Genomic DNA, 19,512 nt, shown 5'->3' on the forward strand with positions numbered 1-19,512 from the left:
CGAGTGTGGATGACATTATTGCTTTAACTGGCTATGCTTTCAAGCCAGAAACTAGAACTTTATGTTGATGAGAGGTTTAAAGGTCAATGAAAACTATGAGGGAAATTAGAAAGGTTCTTTATTCTTTTGCTTGAGCTGATTTTCATTCTCAGAATTAGTTAGCCAGGAAATTTCTGACTTCTTTGAGGAAGTATGAAGCTCAGTTCCTTAGACTATAAATCAAGAAGAGATGCAGTACTCACCCAATCCTCATGTTCTTCCAAGGCTCTTGGCCACCAATTCTTGCTCAGGGAGCCTAATCCCTAAGCCATAAGACTTGAGGATCTCAGTTAAACTTAGCATAAATCTTCCTGGGCTATCAGGTAGCAGTGTCTGTCTAACATTCTGCTGCTATATTCACCATGGAAATTTTTAATAACGTGGACAATTGCCCTTACTGATAATAAATAAGCTGTCCTGCCAGGGTTAAGAAAACTCTCTTCCTAGAGACCAAGGGGCTGGGATAGAGTGCTCAGAAATCATCTGCTGGATGAGGAGACACTCTATGATACAATGCACAATTATCAGGCATCCCTCCTACAGAATAAGCCTATTAAACATAGTTGGGAGGTAGGAGAAGCCAACAGTCTAAGGCTTTAGAGATAGGTAAATGCCTAAAAGTAATAACGCCACTTGGTCATACTGGGAAAACTATGCGAAATGCTATGAAGTACAATACTTAAAACAGTCCTTTTCAAGGATATATATTTTATTTTATTATTATTTTTTTAAATTAATTAATTAATTTATTTTTGGCTGTGTTGGGTCTTCGTTGCTGCAGGGGGCGTTTCTCTAGTTCTGGCAAGCGGGGGCTACTCTTCGTTGTGGTGTGCGGGCTTCTCACTGCGGTGGCTTCTCTTCTTGAAGAGCACGGGCTCTAGGCGCATGGGCTTCAGTAGTTGTGGCTCGCGGGCTTTAGAGCACAGGCTCAGTAGTTGTGGCGCACGGGCTTAGTTGCTCCATGGCATGTGGGATCTTCCCGGACCAGGGCTCAAATCCATGTCCCCTGCACTGGCAGGTGGATACTTAACCACTGCGCCACCAAGGAAGCCCCAAGGATATTTTAAAGTTGATTAATTTATTTTTCTGTTATCATGGCAAGTAAGAGCTTCCCATCAAGCATTGGCATGTTAAGGACAAAACTAAGATCAAAATTTAAGGCTCCAGCCTCTCTCATGTGTTTAAGTTTATAAAAATTATAGTTTTCTCTCTAAGAATAAGAATCTCAGGTTGTGTGGCACAGAGACTCTGCTGCTCTGTAAAGGGGATTATTTAAACCTTACCTGTCATTCTCCTTGCAGAATGGTGGCAGGTGTGGGCATGGACTGGGCAGGTGGCTTTGGGTCTGCCTGAATGTAATGGCACTTTGTTTGGTATTAACTCTTTTAAAGGGTTAACTTTGCTATAGTTAGTGGTTATAGTGGTTATCAAATGTTTTTCCACCATAATCCACTGAGGGATCAGTCATATTCCCACATTAACAGTAGTTTCCAGGGAAAGAGGTATGTGGGTCTATTATAATACATGTAATTATTATAATACACAGAGGTATACAGTTTGGTAAAAGTCTCTCAGGTGACAATAACCCAATACCACTGTTGAAAATCACTGGGTTAAATAATCAACAATGATAGGTTTTGGGGAACAGATGAAGATGCAGCATGTAAAGATGTAACAAGGTGATGGTGTCAAAGCCCCCAGATAAGACAAAGTGTGTTGACCAATCCTAAACTTTGAATGTCGACAGAAAGATTTCATTATTTAGGCAAGAATGAACAGTAAGAGTTTTTGCATCAAATACCTCTGTGAATACACATCTTTGGGACCGCACATTTCTCTGAGGTTTATACACTCTCTTAAGTGTAATCTGAAGGAAGGGAACTCCACTTTAAAGAAGAATTTCTGACTATATCTTTAGGTAAGTGCCTAGGTTTGGCAAGGCTCCTTCTCTTTTAGAAGCCAATGCTTTAGCAATTATTTAAACTCCGCCAAACATAGCTGGTAGCTTCTCAAGAAAAACCCCACATGCAGAGCTTTTTCCAGCTGGCAACCCCAGGTTACAGAGCTCTCCCGCCCTTTGATCAGCCCTTGGCCACCCGCCTGCTGCTGCTCTACCACTGACCGTGCACAGTGCTGCAGACGGGCCACAAAGGAGGCTATCAGCGCATGCTCATCAGCCAAGTGACTGGGTATATCCTGGCTATACTGTAACCTAGGAACAACGGAGGCAAAGACAGCAAGCGTGACACAAACACAAGCAAGAAATGAACATGGATTAAAATGGGCAAATGTCAAAGAAAAATAGAAAAGAAAATCATAATAAGGAAAACAATAAAAAACCACAATGCATAATGGAATATGCTGTTAGACCATAGGGAATACATCACACAAATCCTTTAAACAAAAGCAATCCCTTAGGAAACAGCTTTGGCAGACTGACACTATAGCCCTTGAGAAGGAGAAACCAGGGAGGAGCCACCAAAGAGCCTTGCCCACCAGTTCTGGGCTCTGCGATGGATGCACCTTTTAGGAAATGACCTCTGGCAGGAAAACTGAGGGAGAGCGGTTCCATTTAATCACTAAGTGGCCCCTTAATGCTTCTATAGCTTTTGTCGACATGTAAGAGTTTTCAGTGTTACCTCATAATACCAGTTAAACCTTTTTATTTCTATAAGGACACTGCCTTTAGCATCATTCTGTTTTCTCCCATAAAACTGGTACTTAAACCAAACTTGTTAGGATAGTATTTAATTGTAAGACAATGTTGCATATAATGAGTGAGGCTCTCTCTTATAGATGTATGGAAGGTCCTTAAGCACATCTTTTCTTTTTTAACTTTCTACTATAGAAGTATTAAAATGTGTGCAAAAATAGAAAGAGTAATCTAATGACTACCCTTCATGTACCCATCACCAAAGTTCAACAAAAACGAACGTTGTCAACTTGTTTAATTTACTCTTCCTTCTCCCAACTTTTTGTGCAGGAGGGGGTGGCTAGAGTAATCCCAGACAATTTATTATTTCACCTGGGAATACTTGAGCCTGTACATCTATCAGATACAGAAAGAATTTATACAACCTGAACACCATTATCACACCTAAAAAAAAAAAAATCACAAAAATTCTTTAATATCTTGGTCCATCTGAAAATTTCCTCAAATCTTAAAAAAAGTACCCTTTTACAGTTAAAGTCAAATCCAAACAAGGTCCACACTTTGCGTTTGGTTGATATGTTTCTTTTATGTCTGTGTTTGATTATATGTTTCTGTTTTTAATCTATAACAGTTCTTCCTTTTCCCTGTTTCTTCCATGTCACCTACTTGTGAATAAAACAGGTTACCTTGTAGCATATTCTACATTATGGAGGCGTCATTTAATTAGTTTCTCTAGTCCCTGTGGGGTCAGATCTAGATGTTGACTAAAGTTTTTGCTTTTGTTTTGTTATTGAGAAGGGGCTAGAATCCATCATATGTAATATGATGTACTTATAAATCAAACAGGAGGCACATAACGGAATGGAATGTAAATACTGGTCAGTGGATTCAGATGTTATTGGTTACATCTCTCCATTACAAAATCCTCCATCCACTTTTCACCTAATAATTTTAGCATTTACTAATAGTTCTTGCCTAAATACATTATTTCATGAGGGGTTGCAAAATGTTGACTTTCCAATTTTATCATCTTTTGCGCATTTATTAATTTCTTCTATTGTTTATTGTGAAATACTGCTCATTCAGGAAAGGTAAACCAAATGGTTGATATTTCTTATTATTTAACAACAACAGAAAAACAAGCTAGTGCCTTAGGAGTTTTTTTTGTTTTGTTTTGTATAATTATGAACTCATAGGTTTTTTTTTTTTTTGCAGTATGCGGCCCTCTCACTGTTGTGGCCTCTCCCGTTGCGGAGCACAGGCTCCGGATGCGCAGGCTCAGAGGCCATGGCTCACGGGCCCAGCCGCTCTGCGGCGTGTGGGATCTTCCCGGACCGGGGCACGAACCTGTGTCCCCTGCATCGGCAGGAGGACTCTCAACCACTGCGCCACCAGGGAAGCCCATGAACTCATAGATTTTTATGTATCTGATGTGCTTCAACCCATTGCAATCATCTTTTTGGTGTTCAAACTGTCCTAACTGTGGCCAGTGGGAACCCCAGGAAGCAGGCTCTGGTGTTCTTCTGACATATCCATTAAAGCTTACTAGCTTCCTTGTTTGTACAATAAGATGCCCCAATCTCATCTTGTATATGCTGCTCCACACTTGGAATCAACCATTCTTCCTAGGATCCCAGGTTCCCTTTACTGAGAAAGAGCACTCAGAAGTCACAGTCAGGGTACTAGAGTGCTTACTGTTCTTGGGTTGTCACTGCTTCTAGGTCTTTTCAGTGGATAAAGCTAGGAAATTTTTATATTTTAGAGAGAATAAAACTAAGTTCTCTCGCCACTTTCAGATGCCATTCCATTTTCTAGCTTGCATTATTTTTATTGAGAACTCATTGGAAAATTTTATCCTTGTTCCCCTGTATGTAACATGTCTTTTCTTCTCTAGCGGCTTTTAGTATTTTCTCTTTATCATTGTCATTTATTTGCGATTTGATTGTGATGTGTCTTGGTATGTTTTTCTCTGTGTTTATTCTGCTTACTTATAGTTTGTTGAGCATCTTGTATCTGTGGGTTTATAGTTTTCATCAAATATGTAAAAATTTATTTGGAAATTTGGAAAAAATTATTTCCTTGAATAATTCTTCTCTTCCCCGTTAGACTGTGTGACATTGTCCCAAAGGTCACTGAGGCTCTGTTCGTTTTTCAGCCATTTTTCTCTCTGTGCTTCATTTTGGATAGTTTGTATTGCTATGTCTTTAAGTTCAGTGAACTTTTATTCTGCAATTTCTAATCTATTGTTAAGTCTATACATTGAATTCTTCATTTCAGGTATAATCTTTTTCAACTCTATAAGTTCTCTTTATTTTAAAAGTTTTGATGGAAGTAGACTATATGTGCAGAAAGTTCCAATAACATTTAAACTTGGTTCTGTTTTATTTCTCACATTTTCTCCATATTATGTTGATATTTTCTTTTATATTTTTGATATTTATCATGGCTGCTTTAAAGTCCATGTCTGCTAGTTGTATCATGTCTGTTATTTCTGGCTCTGTTTATATTGACTAATTCTCTCCTGGTTACGGTCATACTTTCCTGCTTCTTCCTATGTCTTCTAATTTTTCACTGGATGGTGCAAATCCTGAGTATTATGCTGCTGAATGTCTGGATTTTGTTGTCTTCCTCTAAAGAATCTGGCAGTCGGGGCTTCCCTGGTGGCGCAGTGGTTGAGAGTCCGCCTGCCGATGCAGGGGACACGGGTTCGTGCCCCGGTCTGAGAAGATCCCACATGCCGCGGAGCGGCTGGGCCCGTGAGCCATGGCCGCTGAGCCTGCACGTCTGGAGCCTGTGCTCCGCAACGGGAGAGGCCACAACAATGAGAGGCCCGTGTACTGAAAAAAAAAAAAAAAGAAGCTGGCAGTAATTTAATTTCCTTGTGAACAGCTTGATCCTTGTGAGGCCTGTGTTTAAGCTTCATTAGTGCAGAACTCGAGTAACCTTTATTTAGGGCCAATTTCACCCTGCTCCTAAGATGTGGTCTTTCTGGGGTCTTTAGTGAATGCTTCAAGTGTTCAGTGATCTCTCTCTACTCTGGTTGGTTGGAACTCAAACAACTATGTGAGCTCAGGTAGTTGTTCCACTTTCAAAACTCCAGGAGTTGTTCTTTCCCAGGTAGTTGTTCTTTGCTGGTCTTGTGAAATCTCATTCTATGCAAATACAGCTTAGTTTTCAGCCAGAGACTCAAGAGATCTGTCTTCAGATTTATTGAGCTCTTTCTCTGCACAGTTCCTCCTCTCTGGTGCTTTGCTCAGCAAATTCCAGCCTCCTCAAACTCCAGTCTCTACCTTCTTACTCTCAGTAAGACTGCCTTGCTCTGCTTGTATTCTGCACTATAGTTTGGCAAATGTGTTCTAGCAGAAAACCTGGGCAATCATAGGGCTCTCTCATTTGTTTCCCTTCCCTCAGGAATCAGTCCCATGCTACTTACTAATTCCTAAAAACAGTTGTTTTTTATATTCAGACCAGTTTTCTAGTAGTTTATAGTGGGAGAGCTACTCTGTTACCAGTTAGTTCACCATGATCAGGGTGGAAGTTCTCTCTGTAGTAACTTATTTTTAACATACTTTTGTAAAGTATCAGTCCACTTCAAACTAGAAATTGAAACAAAACAAAACTGCGTCTTTATGGCAGATAGATTGAGAAGTAGGCTATATAACCCTGCACAACATTACAAAGGCTTTAGTTTTTACTGTGGTGTTAGAAGTTACTGGAAGGTTTTGAGCAGAAGTAAGGTATGATATATTTTAATAGGATCGTTTGCTCTAAGAAAGATAAAGTGCCAGAGAGCAAGGGAAGAAGCAGGCAATTTGAAGGCTACTGGACATTCCAGATGAAAGACAAGAGTTGCTAGGAAATAGGAGCAGCAATAGAAGTGATAATAAATAGCAAGATCTTGGATAGATTTTGACAGTGATTTTGGACAGATTTGATCTAATAATCTGACAGTTTAGATGGGAGAAGAATCAAGGGTTCTGACCAAGCAACTAGGAGAATGGGATTGCCATTCACTGAGATGGGGAAGACTATGGAAGAAGTACATTTGGTGGCAGAAGATACAGAACTCAGTTTAAAACATGCTAATTATGAAATATGTATTAAATATCCAAAGAAGATACTGATTACAAGGAAGACTTGTGAGGGAAAAGGGAAAAGCTCAGGGAAAAGGTCTGGGCCAGAAAAATAAGTTTGGGAGTTACCTGTATGCAGATGTTATTGAAAGCCACGAGTATGGATGAGATCACCTACAGTGAGTGAACACAGACAGAAAAGAGAAGTGGCCCTTCTGGTATGTTAACATTTACAGGTCAAAGAGGTATGGAAAAACCAGCAAAGGAGGCCGAGAAGGAATAGGAGGAAAACCAGAACACAGTATCTGGAGGCAAGTGCAGACAGCGTTTCACATAGAAGGGAGTGATCATCAAATGCCACTGATAGGTCAAGCCAGATAAGTCCTGAGAATTCACCACTGGATTTAGCATGTGGAAGTCACTGGTCTCCTTGACAGGAGTAGTTTTGGTAGAGTAATGGGCAGTGAAAATCTGACCAGGGTGTGTTCCAAAGGAAATGGGAGAAGAGAAACTGGAAACATTTACTACGAAAGCAACAGTCCATTAAACTCCATTTTAGTGTTATACGAAGACTGCTATTCAGAACTAGTGTTGTTTGCCAGATAATTAGTGATCGAAGCCAAAATGAGAAGCATTAACAATAGCTGCCTATGGTAAATAAGGAATATATATGTCCATGAATTTTCTGACAATTTTGTTTGGGGCGTGGATGTTATATCATTCTACTCACATTCAAAGCTGTACCTGTTTCCCAGATTTACTTTTTGAATTTAAACTCTTGCCTTTTTTGATTATGCATATATGCATAAAATGTGTTGCAATGTGTACATGCAACACATATACAACCCCCAACTTACAAATAGATTTTGCTTTAGAAATCTGTTTTTCTAAAGCAGAGTCAATAGTTTGGAATAGTTTGGAAGCCCATAAAATAATAAAGTAATAAAAATAGTAATTGTTCTATTTCTAAGCCGTTAAACATGAATTCAATCCATAAAAGTAGGTGATTTTCATGCCTGAGTATACAACAGTTTGAATAGCACTTCTGATGGAAACTGGACATTTGAGTCAATGTTTGGAGCACCTACTAGGCATAAGTACTGTGCCAGGAGATGAGGACACCACAGCAAGCAAAACCCAGATGTGGCTGCTGCTCTCTTGATGCTAACAGTCAAGTTGAAAAGAGATGATCACAAAAATAAGTAAAATTGCAAATGTAATGAGGGTTAAAATGAGGAGGACACTGTTCTCCTATGAGAGGACATAATAGTAGAATTTTACCCAATTAGGGAGATCAGCAAAAGCAAGGATGAGCAGAATGAACCAGACTTGAAAAGAGGAGTGACAATGAAATGAATACGTTTCTCCCCGGGTACCCTAAAGAGCGTTCTTTCCCTCACAAGGCATCCCCCAACTCTAAACCAATGGTAAAAATGAGCACAGTTGGGGCCAGAGGGTCCTGATGGGACTGGTAGGGTCAAAGGCAGCATTTTTTTAAAATAAATTTATTATTATTTTATTGTTGGCTGTGTTGGGTCTTCGTTGCTGTGCACGGGCTTTCTCTAGTTGTGGTGAGTGGGGGCTACTCTTCGTTGCAGTGCGCGGGCTTCTCATAGTGGTGGCTTCTCTTGTTGCAGAGCATGGGCTCTAGGTGCGCGGGCCTCAGTAGTTGTGGCTCGCGGGCTAAGGAGTTGTGGCTCACGGGCTCTAGAGCGCAGGCTCAGTAGTTGTGGCGCACGGGCTTAGTTGCTCCACGGTATGTGGGATCTTCCCGGACCAGGGCTCGAACCCGTGTCCCCTGCATTGGCAGGCGGATTCTCAACCACTGCGCCACCAGGGAAGTCCCAAAGGCAGCATTTCTAAAAGTGTGTTTCCCCAGATTTCTTCCTTCAGAACTCTCAAGCTTCTACCGCATCAAATTATCTGGGAACGAGGCCTGGGAATCTGCATTTGAAATGAGCTGCCAGTGCTCCAGGTGCACACTGCAGCATGAGAACTGCTCTCCAAGATGATGGGAGCTTTGGAGCCTAGGTGATAGTCGCCAGTGGTAACAAGAGAGGGCGCATTTGGCCAAGGTTAAGAGCACACCTGTGGGGACAGGCATAAAGGGGAAGGGATCTGAGGTGGGGGAGGTCGGAATGAAGGGTAAGCGGCGGTGGGACAAGGTCAGAGGCAGTACAAGCATGCGAGAGGCTGCACACTGCAGCCCTGGTAGCGGAATTATTTACTAAGTAGGAGGCAGCAGAGCATAGCAACTGAGAGCACAGGCTTTGGAGTCAGGCAGTCTTGGGTTTAATCCAAACTCTGATACTTATTAGCAGTGTGAGCTTGAACATTAACCTCTCTATGTCTTAGTCCTCTCATCTGTAAAATAACAATAATATAAAATCTGCCTCATGAAATTTACTTTAGAGAGTGTTGGGAGGATTAAATAAGATAACATAGTCGTCACTACCAACAAAGTACCTGTGACCCATCAGATAATTTTATAGGTTTTCTTTTGTTTGTTCTCAGAACAATCTTCCATAAAAGATATTGCTGTAATCCTCACAACTTTATATTCCAGCCCTGACCTCTCCCTGGAGCTCTAGAATCATGTATTTGATGCCTGTTCAACATCTCCCCTTGCATGCCTAACAGGCATCTCAAACCCAACGTGTTCAGAATAGAACTCTTGATTCTCCTCACCCTACTTCCTCACCTGCCACTCCCCCAGACTGGCCAGTTTAAATAAAAAGCATCCCCATTTACCCAGTCATCAAGCCAAAAGCTGAGTCGTCGTCTTAATTTCTCTCTTTTCCTCATGCTCTACATCTAATCTCTTAACAAGTCCTGCTGGCTCTACTTTCAAAATAGCTCCCCAGGGATTTCCCTGGTGGCGCAGTGGTTGAGAATCTGCCTGCCAATATAGGGCACACGGGTTCAAGCCCTGGTCCAGGAAGATCTCACATGCTGCGGAGCAACTAAGCCCGTGCGTCACAACTTACTAAGTGTGTGCTCTAGAGCCTGCGTGCCATAAGCACTGAAGCCGGTGTGCCTAGAGCCTGTGCTCCGCAACAAGAGAAGCCACCGCAATGAGAAGCCCACGTACTGCAATGAATAGTAGTCCCTGCTCGCTGCAATTAGAGAAAGCCTGCCCGCAGCAATGAAGACCCAATGCAGTCAAAAATAAACAAACAAATAAATAAACAAAACAGATCCCCAGGGCTTCCCTGGTGGCGCAGTGGTTGAGAGTCCGCCTGCCGATGCAGGGGACACGGGTTCCTGCCCCGATCCCGGAAGATCCCACATGCCGCGGAGTGGCTGGGCCCGCGAGCCATGGCCGCGGAGCCTGTGTGTCCGGAGCCTGTGCTCCGCAACGGGAGAGGCCACAGCAGTGAGAGGCCCGCGTACAGCAAAAAAAAAAAAACAACAAAAAACAGATCCCCAAACCAGCCACTCTCACCACCTCCACTGCTGCCATAATTTCTCATCTGGAATTTCTCACCCAGTGCCACTTGGTCTACTCCAAGAGCCTCTTGACTGGTCTCTCTTCTTCCACTCTTGTCCTCTACAGTTGAGCCTCCACACTGTGGAGATTTTTTAGCAACAAATCAGTTCGGAGGGGTGATGAAGATGTTCTAAAATCGGTTGTGGTAATGGCTGCACAACACTGTGAATACACTAAAAACCACTAAATGGTACACTTTAAATGGATGAGCTGTATAATATATGACTAATACCCCAATAATCTGCATAAAAAATAAATCAACGATTCTGAAACTGCTATACACACTACTAGAACTGACCGAGTAAGTAAACAGATGGTGACTGATGGAGTCAGGCTTCTCAGTGTTAAAGAGGGAAGTTACGGGTTTCCCTGGTGGCGTAGTGGTTGGGAGTCCACCTGCCGATGCAGGGGACACAGGTTCGTGCCCTGGTCTGGGAAGATCCCACATACCGCAGAGCGGCTAGGCCCGTGAGCCATGGCCGCTGAGCCTGCGCGTCCGGAGCCCGTGCTCCGCAACGGGAGAGGCTACAACAGTGAGAGGCCCATGTACCGCAAAAAAAAAAAAAAAAAAAAAGAGGGAAGTTACAGCTAACCAAGAGGGGACAGCTGGAGTGAGCCAGGTGCTACTGCATTAGAACCTGATACTCCAGTATAACTCATGTCCTTTATTTCTCAGCCCTCAATGAAACAAGCAGGCAATATTGTAAGATGCTACGTGCTTGAAATAACTGAAGAAAATCCCTTTCCTAGCAGAAAAAGTGCTAATAAGAGGCAAGCAGCAGCAAGATTTGGAGAAAAGGAATAGGTTTCTGGATAAAGCCTGGTGAGTTCTTGCCCTCAGGGAGCTAAGAGTCTAGAAAGGCAGGGAACAAACAGGTAATTACAACAGTGTGATATGTACAAGATGTTACAGATCACACAAGATGAACACTTAATCTAGTTTTAGGATTTAGGGAAGGCTTCCTGGAGGGGTCGAAGCTAAGTTAAGAAGGCAGAATTAGATGACAAGGAGAGGAGAGTAACAGGAAAAAGGATGGGAAGCACCAAGGCGGAAGCAGCATATGCAGAAACCTGCTTGGGGAACTGTGAGTGATTAAGTAATTCTGAGTGTAGATGCCAAGTAGAAAGAGTGGAATAGGTACGCCTGGAAAGGCTAGCAAGGGTCAGCTCAGAAATGAAGCATGTGGGCTTTATCCTGCAGAACTGCACTGCCACTAGCCACATGTGGCTGTTTAAATTCAAATTAATTCAAATTAAATAAAACTAAAAATTCACTGTGTTGCCCCAGTCACATTTCAAGTGTTCAATACCCACATATGGCTAATGGCTACCATACCAGTTAGCACAAAACATATCCACGCTCTTGGACAGCACTGCAGAAAGGAAGAGCGACTGGAGGTTTTTATCCAGGATAGTAACATACTCAGACCTGCATTTCATAAAAATCCCTTTGGTTGCAAAGACAAGACTGGATTGGTGGGGAGCACACTGGAGGTTTCCTAATAAGATCCAGGAAAAGGTAAGACCTTTTATTACAGCACTGATTGTTTTAAATGTCTGCTTATTAAAAGAAGTTGAAATATTTTAATAGTTTGATGTTAAAAGGAATAAAAAAAACATGTAGGTCTAAGCCAGATCAGCACAGGAATCTGAGCATTGCTGTAGGAACTGCCATCATGTGCGCAAGCTCATGGAGCATCCCATCATTAGAAAGCAGCGCACTGCACCAAGTCAGCTGAGAGAGAGAGAGAGAGAGAGAGAGAGAGAGTGTGTGTGTGTGTGTGTGTGTGTGTGTAAGTTCTACTGGTCATTTGTTGGATCTCAGGACTGGTCTGCCCTTTGCTAGCATGAAACCAAGGTAGCTGGAAGGAAGTACCTGGATGACAAGAACTCATGCTATGGTCTGGTTCCCTGGTGTCCCACAGGCACCTCTAACTCAACCTAACTCTGCTATCTTCCTCCCAAAATCTTCCTCCTGTGTTTTAACCAAAGGTACCTAACTCAAGCCAGAAAGAGCACCCCAGCGTCCAAAATCTACAGAGCCTGTCTTCACTCCCAGGATCCCTCAGGCATCTCAATCCAAGCATGACAACACTCAACTCACCATCTTTCTCTGCAAGCCTGTTCTTTCTTCCCCTCTGCTTTGCTGACAGTCCATAATAGACGTGATTCTTGCTCACATTTAGGACCTCAAGCCTCAGTCCAAAGAGAGGAGGAAACTATTCAAATTAAGGTTTTGAAGTATGGAATTGGAAATAAGCTTTTAGTCTGTACTGACCTGAGTTAGAACTGCTGAAGGGTTTACCTTAAATGCTTGAATGGAAATGGAATTTAATCCCAACCCAGAAGCAGTTGAAAATTGGCAGGCTGCCCAGGCCATCAGACAAACTTTGGAAATCTGCCAACACTGAGACCCTGCAGTTCCATAAGATTATGTGTTAATTTTCAATTACTCTGCTTTTCTGTCTTTCAAAAAAAAAAAAAAAAAAAAAAAGACTGGAGAAAAAAATAATTCCTGAGTTGCCTTGGAGAGGTTCTCACAAAGAATTCACACAAGGTAGTTGTTTCATGGCCACACTGAAAACCTCATTAGTTCTTGCTTTTCAACCAAACTCTATTCTTCTCATTTCACAGAAAGAAAGACAATCAGTGGCCTGAGTCCACATATGAATAGTTTCTGCCTTGACCAATTTCATTTTGCCTCTTTTCTCAGTTTCCCCACACCTCTGTTGTTTTCAGTCTGAAAAAGCAGCATGCTGTGGCTTTTGTCATTCCACTGTTTTCTGTAGATAACAAGATAAACTTTTTACCTTGGCACCCAGGCAAAAAGCCATTTTAACAACCCACCTCTTAACTTGGTCATGTTTCTACAGCTCAGAAATAGTACTTATATTGTAGCATCTTCTGGTCTTTAGAAACTGCTTTTCCTTCTTGTGAAGTATGTATTAAAGTAAAAAAGTTCTGATAAAATCTTGCCTTTACTTAAGATTCCTCACAATTGGTGGCTTACTCAGGGTCTGTGGCTCTCATATTTACCTGTTACCACCCAAAGATGGTGTTATGTCCCAACACAATCACCTTCCTAAACTGAACAGAATAGAAAGAATTATTTAACCCTTGAGAAAAATAAAAATGAGGTGGTAGAGGAAAAAAGGTCTCCTGAAACAAATCTATGCAAATGGAAGTGTGATGTAATATACTAACACATGCAATTTTTTGTCAGAAACCACCTGAAAAAGAAGCTTATACCTACCTACATGTCTCCTCAGCTTCTCTGGGGGCAGCAGACCCCCCTGCTATTTTGTGAACCGACCCCCACCCATTCAACCATGTTATTCTAGGTAGGACCACTGAACAGAAAACCCCAGGGTGGGTAACATGATCCAAGACGGATCAAAAGGAACTTTCACTGAAAGTTTTCAAATTGGATCCACATAGGGTAATGAGGTTACAAAATGTGAACACATGGGTCTCTTGGCTTTGTTCCCTGCTGTGTGAAAAGGTAGTTCCCTCAGGGAAGAAGGAGCAGATGTGTAGCAGAGAGGATCAAGGAGCATGGGCAGGGGGTGGGTTGGGGGGAAGCACCTACATGAGTTAGAGTTCCCCTTGCTCTGTCATCCGGGAGGCCCAGCCGCATACCCCCTGCTTTGCCCACAGTCTGGTTACAAAAACAAAAAATCTTCTCGTTTTCCCTAAGCCAATTCACACTGAGCTTCTGTTACTTAACAGCCAAGACTTCTGACCAAAATGGAAACTAATACTAGGAGTGGGGTGTAACACTGATTGGAACTAGCTAAGTCAAGTTGAGGTGTCAGTGGTAGCAAAACTCTCCATCCCAGGGAGGGAATACATCAATCTTTGCTATATGACTACAGAGCAAAGCCACTGGTTAAACTGTAATCTCTGGGATCCTGGGACTTAGATCTTGTGCCCCTTCTGGCTGGAGTCCCAGGCACTTTGAGAGGAATAACAGGATGCAGTAGTGATTTCCTGAAGTCTTTAATATGATATTGCAAGGGAAAGAGATGCGTTGTCTGGAAGCCAGTTGCCTCAGCCCACCAAGGTGAGATAATTAAGACAACTAGGGTTTTTATGGGGGTTGTATTATCCCAGAAACCACAAACATAAATCTCAACTCTGGCAGGGTTGGTAGGGGTAGAGGCCCAGTTATGTATGCAATCTGAGACTGAGACCGTAAATGCTTCTTAAACAGACTATCAGCTGTCGTTCTGTATCCCTCCCTCAGGGCCTTCTAATTCCCGGGTGGGCTTTCCTCCGGGTTTCTCTGTTGGCTTAGGTTTTAATTCTCTCCGGTCTGGAAAATCAGTTACCATTCATCCATCTGCTTTGCTGCTTCCAAAATGGTGCCATTGTCTCCTTGTCCATTTTCCTCTGTTGTTGGTTTCTACTAAAGAAAATGTCTCGACTGTCATTTTCATGGTGTTTCAGGAGGAAACAGGCAAATGTGGCTTAATATGTCATGTTTTCTGTTACTTCCTTTTCCTCCCTTCTCTAAAATGCAATTATCCTATTTTCAGATCTCTACTTTTGTAGAGCTGTGAGTTGTAGAGATGTGTGAGTTCTTAAAACTTATAATTTGGTCCATGGTAGAATGGGTTAATGAATCACAGAAGATGTACCTAGACCTGATCCTGACAAATGGACATGACCTAGATATCGGGGACCCAGTGCTGTCTGCAGGGGATGGATAAGACTCCTGGGAGAGGCAAGGATGCATTTGCAGTCGTACTGCTGCATTGTCTGAGGAGGAAAGCTCTGGAAGTGGAAACGTGCATGGGAAGGGGTATGTGTGTGTGCATGTACACACTTGTGCACACCTCTGTGTGCTTGGTAGCAAAACAGTGCTCTGCCAACAAATTCTGTTATTCTTCTTTCCCAGGATCTCTCCTGTTCTTGACGGTAGAACCTTCTTTTGGGGAGATGCTCCTCCCTCTATTCTGATGATACAGGTCTAATGAGTGTGGCTTATCACACATACACAAGGATGGGCAGTAATGCCATCCAGGACAATAAGAATCTTTTCTTGGAGTTTTCTAACCCTAGGGAGGAAAAGCACAACCTCTTGAGTGACAAGGCTGTAGATGTGAGTAAAGCCATTGGCATCTTGAGAGGTGGCTGTTCTGTAGGAGAAGGGAATGAAGACAGCACACTGAGAGAAGCCGAGAGATGGAGAAGCCACAGGTGGACACCCTGGTGGCAGTTCAGTTGCTTTGTGATCTCTGGACACTTCTGCCCTTCCCTTCTGCTTTTGCCTTTGTCTTGGGGGTTTGTGCCTTTTATTTTCTTCTTTTTCTTTTATTGTGGTAAGAACACATACGATCTACTCTCTTAACAAATTTTTAAGTGTATGTTAGAGTATTTTTAAGTATAAGCACAAGGTTGTACACCAGATCTTTGGAACTTTTTCATCGTGCTTAACTGAGTTTGTACTTTTAAAAGTTAGATTTTAATACCTGAAGTTAAAAGAGTTAAAACTACTATACCAATCAAATGCACAAAGCCAAAAGTTTCATACTGGAGGTTTTTGTTGCTGCCAACCTTAAATGAAATGCCCCCAGAGTTGTAAATATTTATATCTGTATAAATAATTAAAGCCAAAGCTTTAGAAGACATTAAAAATATTAGCATCATTTTTCATATTGGTCTGAATATAAGGTATGACTTAAAATAGTACAATAGTACAGAGCATAATAACATAATCACACTCTGAACCCTGGGGAAGAAGAGGGACAGAAGCCAGCCTTGGAGGAAGTCGGATAGTGGAGGGACATTTTAAGTCTCTGTTTTAAAGTTATGAAAGTTTGTTTGTTTTTATGTGTACTGTTCTGATTCTTTAACAGAAAGCAAATTTCCAGAAACTACTTAGTCTAAGACAAAGATGAAATTTCTTTTCTACTGTAGAAATGTCAATAAAAATATTAGAGGGCAAATCCCTAGAGTGGAACCTTTCAGGAACATAATTTACAGTTTCTCACATGATTGCCAGCATCTTTGCCATTTATAAGGTTTTCTTCTGTACAAAGTAACCATTACATTTGAGATCATCTTTTATTTGGACTAATCAAGTATTGTTTTTCATCAATGGGGTTATCACTTTTTAAAAAAAATATTTATTTATTTGACTGCACCAGGTCTTAGTTGCAGCAGGTGGACTCCTTAGTTGCAGCTTGCTGGCTCCTTAGCTGCGGCACGCGGGCTCCTTAGTTGTGGCAGGTGGGCTCCCTTAGTTGCGGCTCCAGGGCTCCTTAGTTGCGGCTTGCTGGCTCTTAGTTGTGGCAGGTGGGCTCCTTAGTTGCAGCTCACTGGTTCCGTAGTTGTGGCACACGGGTTCCTTAGTTATAGCATGTGAACTCTTAGTTGTGGCATGCATGTGGGATCTAGTTCCCTGACCAGGGATTGAACCTGGGCCCCCTGCATTGGGAGCGTGGAGTCTTATCCACTGTGCCGGCAGGGAAGTCCCGGGTTATCACTAGTTTATTTTATTTTTTTTATCACTTGTTTTAAATGCACAGCTTATAGAAAAGTTAGAAACTGGAGCTCTTAACTTTTTCCTGCATTTTTATTACTGTGCATGTTCTTGTCTGATACAGTGATTTATGTCTTATGCTGAGTTCTAAAGAAAACCTCTTATTTCTGGAGAGTAGCTTTGTGCCCCTTGAGACTTCTCTGCCCCAGCAGAGGAAGGATCTATGACTGGGATGACGTGCTGGGTTCCTGGCTTTCATCAGACTCTGGAGACAAAGGTCTGACGACATTCAGAGGAGAAAATAAAAACTGATGAGTCCTCGAGGGAGTAAATAGGATACTACCTGAAATTTATACCATTTAGAAACTGGGGCCATGAAGAGCCAAATCTATGAATTACGCAGTTCATGTCCATATGTTCTATCATAATCTCATCCTGAAAATAAATGAAATCTCCTAAAATTCTAAGGACAATATTGTTAGGACAGGGGCATCACGTTCCCATGTAGCCTCTCCTCCAGCAACTACTCTTCTTGGTAAGTTACAGAGCTCCACCTTTGTTTCGGTCTCCTAAGGGCTTTGGCTATGCTTGGTCCGCTGGTCAGCCCGTGGAGAGTCTGTGACAACCACCTCTAGCATTGACTGAGCCTACCTAGAAAGAGATGCTAGCTGAAATGCTGACTTTAAAATAAAATCTTAACCCAGGCTATACTATCTTATCTGAAACAACTTTCAGAAATGGTAGATATTTTGTGACTGACAATTGCAGCTGGCCAGTGACTACTGAGCTGGGGCTTCATACAGCAACATCAAGCCTAAAGGTTAGTAGCCCTTCTAGAGAGGAGCTGGGATGACTACTGCTCCCAAGTCCCTTCCTTCAGTCTTCTCAAGCAGTAAAACATCATCCACAAATATGCACTCCCTCCAACAGCCTCTAGGAGCTACATTCAGCCGTGGTCACTGAATGCATGGTGCCCTTGATCACCATGCACTTAGGGCCTCAGGGACTCAGGTGACTCAAAGTGACAAAAGTAGTAAATGAAGAGAACTCAGGTGAAGTGAAACCCTAATACATGGCATTACTAAAACTAACATAAAACCTACAAGCTGACTGCTTTCAATAATCTATCTTGTCTTCCTAGTATTGAAACAGACACATTCCTGAGTTGATATTTAGATCCTAGGTCTGGGTCTGAATGCTATGGGTGTTTAACATAAAAAGCTAAGGCCAGCAAGGGTGGTTGTAAAATCTAGGCAGGTGGGAGAGGTGTAACTGCTTTGTACTCTTTCATAAGCCTCCATTCCTCCTTGAGAGGGCATTAGCCATAAATTATTCTCTCTTCCCCACCTGTTCTCTCATTATAGTTTACTTCCTAAATAATGACAACAGTATGTTACATTCTCAAATAAACCCCACAACATAGATACTATTATGCTCCTCATTCTAGAGATAAATCAACAAAGATAAGAAGCTTGTTCAAGGTCAGGTGACAGCCAGGATTCGAATGCAGTGTGGCTCAGAAGTCTGTGCTCAGTACCGACGGTGCTCATACCACCAATTCTGCCCAAGAGGAGTGGCTCGGCTATTGTCTTGCTAGTAGTGTCCCAACAAGGCTGCGGACAAGTACTCTCACCTGGTCCGGGTCTTGAGTCTCCACGAGGATAACACTGTACTATCAAGTCACTCTCACTTGTTAAGTCCCTAAATCCTCTATTCCAGGGTGGAGGATCCCTATAGTTTACTCCTTCCCTTCTAAGGCTACTTCCCAAATCTGCTTGATGGTAAGAATCACCTGGAATACTTGTTATAAGTGTAGCTTCCCAGGATCTCAGGATCCACCGGGTCTGATGTGATCTCAGAAATGTGTATGTTTAGCAAGTGACCTGGGTGATTCTTCTCATCACTCAAGTTCAGGAAATACTGCCCTAGGAGTTTTACCCAATGGAACAAACATAGTTGATCTGAAGTATTATATATTATATATATTAAGTCAAAGTATTATTAAGTAAATGACATTTCTATAGCTAAACTGATCCAAAGCAATCGGTACATATGGTTTTCTTCAGGTTTGCAGTACAGAGTGCTTTTCTTCAGGAAGGACTTGGGGAGTGGGTTGGAATGTCTTCATTCTTTTTTGTTTTGTTTTTTTGGTTTTTTTGAGCAATGACTGTTAGAAAGAATTCTTTAATGGTTGTACCCTTGAGGGACTTTCTGCATTGCTCTGGTGACGGAACAGCTTAAATGAGACAGAAAGTAAACCATTTCATACAGATCTTTTAAGTCCTGCCTAAGAGAATTCTGGAGAAGAGTAAACTAAATAAAGAGGAGAAAGAAGTAGACTGTTCTAGTTTCTTGAAGGACCCTAAGGAAACTCCCTGTATAACTAAGAGAGGGACTCAGGCTTTTCAGCTTAAATGCTTATGAATTCTATGTAGAATGATTTAGAATATAAGGAATTAGCTCAATTTACAGTCAAATCAGGAAGCAGAAATGATCTTTGATGCTTCAAGAACTCTAATGCAAAAATGTTGAAATTCGTGCTCATCAAAATATTGTTTGATGTTAAAAAAAAGAGCTCAAACATGCCTAATCTGCTTTGACACTATGTTCACTGCTTGTCACAAATGGAGAGCTTCCACCTCAGGCACCACTCCAAAGCAGCCTCCTTCAGTTGCTATATTTATAAGTTAGTAGGGAAAAAAAGGAAGATAAAAAGTCGAAAATAATATAAAAAGACAGTCAAAGGAGGGGAGGAAAGCCAGTCCTTTCT

General features: G+C 42.0%; 1 protein-coding gene across 11 annotated transcripts in view; it reads right to left on the minus strand.

Moving 5' to 3' along the window:
* Nucleotides 1-19,512, minus strand: part of DTNB (dystrobrevin beta) — a 280,538-nt gene that overhangs the window by 55,488 nt on the left and 205,538 nt on the right. For 10 of the 11 annotated variants that reach the window (XM_082642340.1, XM_082642339.1, XM_082642333.1 and 7 more), the window contains one exon: nt 2,162-2,251. In XM_082642340.1, the coding sequence (XP_082498466.1) occupies nt 2,162-2,251 (90 nt within the window). Of the gene's footprint in view, nt 1-2,161; nt 2,252-17,032; nt 19,417-19,512 lie in introns of those variants that run through there. The other variant, XM_082642335.1, reaches the window with a different exon arrangement.

This window comes from Mesoplodon mirus (genome assembly GCF_964341445.2).
Source record: "Mesoplodon mirus genome assembly, chromosome: 14".
In the NCBI taxonomy this organism is placed as follows: domain Eukaryota; kingdom Metazoa; phylum Chordata; class Mammalia; order Artiodactyla; family Ziphiidae; genus Mesoplodon; species Mesoplodon mirus.